Here is a 9,047-nt window from a genome sequence, read left to right as displayed (position 1 = left end):
TGGAATATAAAATAGCTGGATGCGATGTTAGGTGCTGGATCACTATTTGGTGTGGAATCTAAAATAGCTGGATGCGATGTTAGGTGCTGGATCAATATTTGTTGTGGAATTTAAAATAGCTGGACGCGATGTTAGGTGCTGGATCGATATTTGGTGTAGAATATAAAATAGCTGGACGCAATGTTAGGTGCTGGATCAATATTTGGTGTAGAATATAAAATAGCTGAACGCGATGTTAGGTGCTGGATCACTATTTGGTGTGGAATCTAAAATAGCTGGATGCGATGTTAGGTGCTGGATCAATATTTGTTGTGGAATTTAAAATAGCTGGACGCGATGTTAGGTGCTGGATCGATATTTGGTGTGGAATATAAAATAGCTGGATAGCATCTATGAGGACAAAATGATGGTAGAGAATTTGTGAATAAAATATGTGTGATACTGATTTAGTGGTCAGAATCTGTGGCACAGCAGGCGAGGTGCCAAATTTGTAGAAACATTGAATAGGTTGTAACTTGCATTTCTTTTTAACTCGGTTTAGTTCCAGAAACTCGGGTCTTTCTGACTCCACGTCCAGGAGAACCACACTCAGACTACATCAATGCTAACTATGTGAGGGTAGGTATATATCTATATATAGTAATACATTCTTTCTGTGTGGACTCCGTGTCAGATGTCATCTTTCGTACACCACTGTATAACGATTCTTGGTCAAAATTTCACTTTTTTTTTCAGTACAATGGACCACACCAATATAAACAACACGTGAATCAGAAATAATCGATTTTATTAACAATAATGTTAGAATAGATACCTAAAGTGTTCTTATATCTATTAAACATTCGATAACATAACGTCCCCTTACTTGCAATCCATTCCAACAAAAGACGAGATAGAAAGATAACCTATTATATTTATAAATACATATTTATGAAATATATCTTAATGTTTCTATTTTTCTTTAGGGTTATGATGGAAAGTCCAATGCTTATATTGCTACACAAGGCCCTCTTCTGGAAACAATTTCAAGTTTTTGGCAGATGGTGTGGGAACAGAAATGTCAGGTTATCATAATGCTAACACAGATTTCAGAGAACCGGATGGTATGTCTTACATAGTGTTTGTTCTGTCTATTTATTTCCTTATGTAGTCATGGAAATAAATAAATAAATGCACAAAGCTTTGAATATTCCATTCCACCCCCCCCCCAAAAAAAATCAAGAATTAGGGGCGTATGTTGAAACTAGAAATAGTTGCTTTAATCCTACCTGCTCCCCGGTGGCACAGTCTGCGGAGTTACAACGCTAGAAACCGGGTTTAGATACCCGTGGTGGCCAGAGCACAGATAGCCCATTATGTAGTTTTGTGCCCAACTACAAACAAACAAATAATCCTACACAATCGCAGTTTTAAACTCTACTAATCATTGTTTTAGTCTCTATTTCCCATTTAAATGGGCAGTTCGCTACCGCGCCAGAAATATCTAGATCATGCTTCCCCTATTTATGCACATCTTTAGCTTCTAGCCTCTTCCCCCTCTCTATCATGTTTCTCGAAACTAAATTTACATACAGTACTGTCGATTTACTTAGAGGTCGTGATAGTGACAATCTGCGAAATGGCTAGTACATCGCTTAAGATATATAAAGTGGTACACATTAGTAGAGTTTAGAGGCTGTGACAAGGAAGGGTTCAGAATTCCAGAAATGATATCATGATACGTTTAGTGACTTTAAAGATTAATGAGGATTCACAGGTTTATTCTCTACGCGTTAAAACAACTAGCCGGTAATATATTCACCCTTTATTTAAGTTAACTAAACTGTTAAAACAACTAGCCAGTAATATATTCACCCTTTATTAAAGTTAACTGAACTGTTAAAACAACTAGCCTGAAATATATGCACTCTGCAAGCATATATATTATTACAATGTGCTCGGCCATTACGCCAAAATTATTGTCAAAATAATAGGCTTATTCTCCTTTCATATTATATATAGCAGTATTAGTGTGTAGTAAGTAGGTTAAATAATATGGATGTTGGGCTAAGGATTCTTCTACAGTAGGTGTCTGTGACTTGTTGGCGATAAATTGAAAAATAAACGAATAGCCCTCACTCGACTTGTTTTCAAAATAATATATATATATATTCTGAACTAGTTAAACGTATGTACAACAAATTCTTTACACTATAGAGATGATAGGCATATCATAAACACTACATATATAGTTCTCTTCTTCTTGTCAAAAGTTCATTTAGGCCTATTCAATTGCTTTAGAATTTCAGTTGACAAGCCGAACTATTTTTCTTTATTACTATCGCCAAACTACCCGAGTATAGTTCACTTACTTTGTTGTCGAGTTTTGTTTGTTTTAAATTATGCACAAAGCTACACAAGGGCTATCTGTGCTCTGCCCACCACGGGTATCGAAACCCGGTTTCTAGCGTTGTAAGTCCGCAGACATACCGCTGTGCCACTGGGGGGCGTCGTCGAGTTACCACGGTTGTATTCTATACTTCTAAAATCGTCTGCTTCTTTTTCTCTCTTTTTTTTTCTCCGAGAATTGTCTGTCTCTTTGTCAAAGTCCACTGAGGCTATTTCAATTACTTTAGAACTCTCATTGGCGAAATAAATTCTTCTTTTTAACTCTTTCAACACCGTTAGTGTCACTGTAATCAACCGTTAGACCTTCCACTGCTACGACGAATAACTTTGCTATCTGTGCTGTGCCCACCACGGGTATCGAAACCCGAATTCTAGCGTTGTAAGTCCGAATAAAACGTGAGTGGAACAGCTGGTAAGTAATTCAGGTTTTGTTTGTTTGTTGTTAAACACAAAGCTACACAATGGGCCATCTGTGCTATGCCCATCACGGGTATCTAATCCCGATTTTTAGCGCTATAGCTCTTCAGGATTACCACTGAGTCACTGGGGGTCAAATGATTCGGAAAGTGATAAATGCAAGTAATTAAAAAAACATAATTAATCATGAGAAGATCTGAAACCGAGATGTAATTTTGCGAAGTAGAATAAAAAAATATGTATTAAATTGATCACTAATCAAAATTAATTAATTATGCTTTAATTTGAAAACTATTATCAAAATAAGCGAAAAGCTGAGAAAATATGTCTGGGGCGTACGAAAGTAAAGATAGACAACAAACAGAGGAAACTTAAGAACTATCAAATACTCGAAAGTTTTTTAATTACTAGTGTCAACAGAAGGATAAGTTAACAATTAATTAAAATAAAGTGATAACAAATACAGAGCAAAGGACATCGGTTTAGTAGAAATGGAACTTCATTATTTTGAGGAAATAATTGAATAATAAGAGGGTTCAACAATTACTTTAACAGAACATGGACTTGTACAAGATAAAGTTCTTATTTTTCCTCCGAGATAAAATCATTATGGAAGACATTTTTCAGAGGATAAATATTTTCGCAAAATGAAAAGAAAGTATGGTTTGTTTGATTGTTTGTAATTAAGCACAAAGCTATCCAATGGGCCATCTGTGCTCTGCCCACCACAGGTATCGAAACCCGGATCCTAACGTTGTACGTCCGCAGACATATCGCTATGCTACTAGGTGGCAGAAAGTATGGAAGACGTTGTTGTTGTTTGAAGTTAAGCACAAAGCTACACCGTGGGCTGTCTGTGGACTGCCCGCCACGGGTATCGAAACCCAGTTTCCAGCGTTCTAAGTTCGCGGACATACCGCTGTGCAACTGGGGGCAGTATGGAAGAAGTGTTAGTCCAAGGTCCTTGCATTTTTTTAAAACTACAAGCAGTGTTATGTTTAAAACTACAAGCAGTATTATTTTTAAAGCTACAAGCAGTATTATTTTTAAAGCTACAAGCAGTATTATTTTTAAACCTACAAGCAGTGTTATGCTTAAAACTACAAGCAGCATTATTTTTAAAGCTACAAGCAGTATCATTTTTAAAACTACAAGCAGTGTTATGTTTAAAACTACAAGCAGTATTATTTTTAAAGCTACAAGCAGTATTATTTTTAAAGCTACAAGCAGTATTATTTTTAAAGCTACAAGCAGTGTTATGTTTAAAACTACAAGCAGTGTTATTTTTAAAGCTACAAGCAGTATTATTTTCAAAACTACAAACAGTGTTATGTTTAAAACTACAAGCAGTATTATTTTTAAAGCTACAAGCAGTATTATTTTTAAAACTACAAGCAGTGTTATGTTTAAAACTACAAGCAGTATTATTTTTAAAGCTACAAGCAGTATTATTTTTAAAGCTACAAGCAGTATTATTTTTAAAGCTACAAGCAGTGTTATTTTTAAAGCTACAAGCAGTGTTATGTTTAAAGCTACAAGCAGTGTTATGTTTAAAGCTACAAGCAGCGTTATGTTTAAAACTACAAGCAGCATTATTTTTAAAGCTACAAGCAGTATTATTTTTAAAACTACAAGCAGTATTATTTTTAAAACTACAAGCAGTGTTATGTTTAAAACTACAAGCAGTATTATTTTTAAAGCTACAAGCAGTATTATTTTTAAAACTACAAACAGTATTATTTTTAAAGCTACAAGCAGTATTATGTTTAAAACTACAAGCAGTATTATTTTTAAAACTACAAGCAGTATTATTTTTAAAACTACAAGCAGTGTTATTTTTAAAACTACAAGCAGTATTATTTTTAAAGCTACAAACAGTATTATTTTTAAAACTACAAGAAGTATTATTTTTAAAGCTACAAGCAGTATTATTTTTAAAACTACAAGCAGTGTTATGTTTAAAACTACAAGCAGTATTATTTTTAAAGCTACAAGCAGTGTTATGTTTAAAACTACAAACAGTGTTATGTTTAAAACTACAAACAGTGTTATGTTTAAAACTACAAGCAGCATTATGTTTTTCCTGCACATTGTTTGGCAGCAAGAAAATGCAGCTAGCTATCTGGTGAAGGTTTTTGTCCACGGTAGTATATTCAAAGAACTAGAATCTCACGAGACAGGCAGTTTACATATAGAATGCCTTATAAAATGGAAGGAATTAGCAAGCAAAGAATATTCTACAGTAGACAGTAAACCGAAATCCAAACTTAATTGAAACTGAACTGCAGCATTTAACAGGCGTATTTGATGGAATAACAGTTATGCGTTTGACAGAAAGGAATCAATCTTTTTGCGATCTTATTAATAGGTTATATCGCTGTGGAAACGGAAAACTGTCTTGCTCAAGTAGAATTGATGACCAAGATTGATCCCGAAACAAACGAACACGTTCGTAGTTCATAAACAACGAAGCAAGTCGTCATTATTCGAGCCCTCAAATTCAGAATGAGCTTATATAAATGCTCTAAAAATAAGTTGTTAATGCAGATGTTTTAAGAACTAAAGAAAGGAACGAAGGTAAATTTCAAAGGTAATTTTATTTCCTTTACTTATGTCGAGGAGACCACAAGTTCTGCTCCAGTAGAGGTAATTCTTCAAAGTCTAATAAAAAATAATCTTGGAGTCTAGACCTGTATTATTGAGTTTGTTTTATATTTTAGATTGGTTACTGTAAAGGTATATTTGTTTACAGTAAAGCACAAAGTCACACAATGGGCTATCTGAGCTCTGCCCACGACGGGTATCGAAACCCGGTTTCTAGCGTTGTAAGTCTGTAGACATTCCGCTGTGCCAATGGGGGGCTTAATTGTAAAAGTAAAAAAAAAAAAACAACACTGGGGTTTCGCTTTAAGTGTCTTTCTAATTTCCATTATTTTCGTCTTACTTTGCATAGCCCCCCCCCTATGACTCAGTTATAATCTTGAGGGTTTATAACGCTAAAAGCCGAAATTCGATGCTTGCAGTGAGTAAAGCGCAGATAGTTCAAAGTGTAGTTTTGCGCTGAAACCGAAAACAAACAAACAGTTAAGATAAAGGGTTAATTTCAATGCTTTCGCTGATGTTTTGAGTTTGATAAAAAAAGTGATAGCACTTTAGTTTATTTACAGATATTTCTCCTCGTGCGTTTCAGCTTTATCCTTTTTCAGATAGATTTGGAATTGTTTATCAAACCAACAAAAGGAAAATTGGCTGGTTAATAAGAAAAAAATAAAATGAATACTCATTTCTACCTGTTTTAAGCTGATATTTTCCTTCTAGCCTCGATGTGCTCCATACTTTCCAAGCAAGCTGACGGATTGTGATCGTTCTTATGGTCAATACCAGGTGTCGCTGAAGAAAAAAGAAATTGACGAAAATTATACGATTTCGATGTTTCGCCTACGTAGAACTGACGTGAGTATTTTCATTATAGGTAATTCAAATAAAATTGTTTTGTAGCTGTTACACTTTTGATACAGAAACAGAAGAAGGTTACTAAGGCTACGTATTGGTGTCCGACGTCACGAAACGGGTCTTAATTTGTTCTTGCACTAAAACGTGAACTTACAATGTATCAGTCTGCTACCTATAAAGCTGCCCCCCAGTGGCTCAGCGGTATGTCTGCGGACTTACACCGCTAGAAACCGGGTTTTCGATACCCGTGGTGGACAGAGCACAGATAGCCCATTGTGTAACTTTGTGGTTAACTTCAAACAAACAAACTAAACCTATAAAGCTACTTGTTAGTTTTTTCACAATTTACAATCTTACATTCCTTAAGGCAATGGTTCTCAAAGTGTGGTCTGTTACCCATTGATGATCCATGAAAATTCTCCAGGTGGGCCAAAGTGCAAGTCATTGATAATTTTAGACTAATAATAATTGTAGACGGCTTTAATGGATAATGAAGAAAAACTTTAATATCAGGTATCTGATGATGACAAAACCTTGTCGAAACGTTGTACATTTGCTGTTATGTTAAACTTATATTAAAGTTTTTCTTCATTACCCATTCAAGCCGTCTCCAAGCATTACAAGTCATTGATAAGTTTGTTTGTTTTTTTGCATTGGCAAGTGAAAGCGGGAGGTAGGACCGGTAGGGAGTTCGTGGGGGGTCTTTTACCAAGCTGAAGTAATACGAGGTCGAAAAAGTTTGAGAATCACTGCTTTAAAGCATGCGTATACGAATGATTTATCAAAATAACTCCACTGTTTTTAAGTTGTTTATTCTCCGCTCATTTTGGAAAACCCATGATCATAATTCATTATAATCTCTATGCTAGTGACTAATCTCTCAAAACAAAACATCAGAAATGTAAACACATATATATATATATTGTATGTTAATTATTAATTCATCTAACTATTGCTAGAAAGGCTAGAGTGAAAAGTTTCGAAATTTTAACTTGTATTCATTCCAACGGCACTGTCGAGTTTGATTCGTCGCAAATGTTATGAATGTGCATTCTAGCAGCTCAGTTTGTGCTTATCTCCAAACTTCGTGTAAATTGATTAAAAAGATTTACGGAAAATACCAGAAACAAAAGTGCATAACAAACTAGAAGAACCAGTAACACAGGAAACTCATTCTGTAGAAAGTTAATTATAAGGCTAGAATTTTTTCACGCTACCTGAATGTGACGTACCATTTATAACCGAGAATTTGAATCGACTTATTCTCCCAGTACATCAACAGTATTTCATCAAGTATAACAGAAATAATTATTTGGACAGATTAATTCCACACGAAGAAGAATACTAATCGTGTTGTCTAGAAATAATTAATTATTCTTTGACTAAATACTAGTGTATAATTGAAAAAAAACAACAACAAACAAACAATGTTTCTGGTGATCTAAACGATGAGATATTTTATAAATCTTAAAAATACTGAATATTATTATTAATGATACTTCTGGATTTAAACTTTTTTTCTAAAGCTTTTACTTCGATTGTACAATACTTCTGACGTACCGACAGCATTGGTTGAAAACAAACCAGTTATTTGGACTAGAGAGGCACTAGAGTGTTAATAAGGTTGTTTGGGAAAAGATGGCCACTTAGAACTTAGAATGGCAACAAGGACTAGTTCTCAAGGTCTTCAAGAATAATTCGATTTCAGAGTTCTTGAAGTTCTAAGCGGGTATTTTGTGATAAAATATGTGTTAAAAACCCGCCACAAAATATATTCAAAAGATATTTCGCAAAAGCAAATGTACAGGGTGTCCAAAAAAAATGCTGGAACCGTAGGTGATTCAGTGAATTTTACAGTACATGTTCCACATGCTGCTCTTGTAATCCAAAACAAGTTTGGATGAACATGGGAATTAACTTGACCTTCTCATGCTTTGACAGCACCATCATCACTCACGTATCTGAAAGTATGAAAGCTGCAAATCATCTATGGTTCCACATTTTTTGGACACCCTGTATATCAAGTATCAACGAATTCCTTCTAAAACTATTTGTTTATAGTTTTTATTTTTCTGCTATAAAGTTTGCTTGTTTGTTGTTAAGCCATGGCTGTTAACACGTTATGCTGACATATTATACTTGTTTGTAATTAAGCACAAAGTTACACAATCTACACAGCAATCTTTGCTCTGCCCACCACGGGTATCGAATCCCGGATTCTAACGTTGTAAGTCCGCAGACATACCGCCGTGCTACTGGGGGGGGGGGCACATATCATACATACAGTAGATGAAAACTAGTAGTTATAATTACGAAAGTTCAAACAAAAGTTGTATGAAATTGTTCTACCAAAATACAAGTCTAAGTTTGCTGAAAGAAGATACTTATTATCTGTGAAGCTGACATTATTAAAAACTGTATTTCTTAAGTTATCCTAACTAGGGTTAACTCGTGTGAGTTAATATGTATCATCATAGAAGTAGTTATTAGACAACTTTTAGGGCCAGAGGTAATGAATGGCGTATTTGTTTGTTTGTAATTAAGCACAAAGTTACACCATGGGCTATCTGTGCTCTGCCCACCACGGGTATCGAAAACCGGTTTCTAGCGTTGTAAGTCCGTAGACATATCGCTGTGCCACTGGGGGGCGTGATCAATGGTGTTTCATATTGGAATAAACATTTAATTTTGATTATGTTTTGTTTGTTACTAAGCACAAAGCTACACCATGGGCTATCTGTGCTCTGCCCACCACGGGTATCGAAACCCGGTTTCTAGCGTTGTAAGTC

At 35.0% G+C, this 9,047-nt stretch overlaps 1 protein-coding gene across 3 annotated transcripts in view; it reads left to right on the top strand.

Annotated features, from left to right (window-relative positions):
- Window positions 1-9,047, top strand: part of LOC106463795 — a 50,090-nt gene that overhangs the window by 29,885 nt on the left and 11,158 nt on the right. The window contains exons 9-11 of one of the 3 annotated variants that reach the window (XM_022391393.1): window positions 542-618; window positions 966-1,103; window positions 6,124-6,258. In XM_022391393.1, the coding sequence (XP_022247101.1) occupies window positions 542-618; window positions 966-1,103; window positions 6,124-6,258 (350 nt within the window). Of the gene's footprint in view, window positions 1-541; window positions 619-965; window positions 1,104-6,123; window positions 6,259-9,047 lie in introns of those variants that run through there. The other 2 variants (XM_022391394.1, XM_022391395.1) reach the window with 2 other exon arrangements.

This window comes from Limulus polyphemus, unplaced genomic scaffold, assembly GCF_000517525.1.
Source record: "Limulus polyphemus unplaced genomic scaffold, Limulus_polyphemus-2.1.2 Scaffold1485, whole genome shotgun sequence".
Lineage (NCBI taxonomy): Eukaryota > Metazoa > Arthropoda > Merostomata > Xiphosura > Limulidae > Limulus > Limulus polyphemus.
This window is presented reverse-complemented; position numbering and strand designations above follow the sequence as displayed.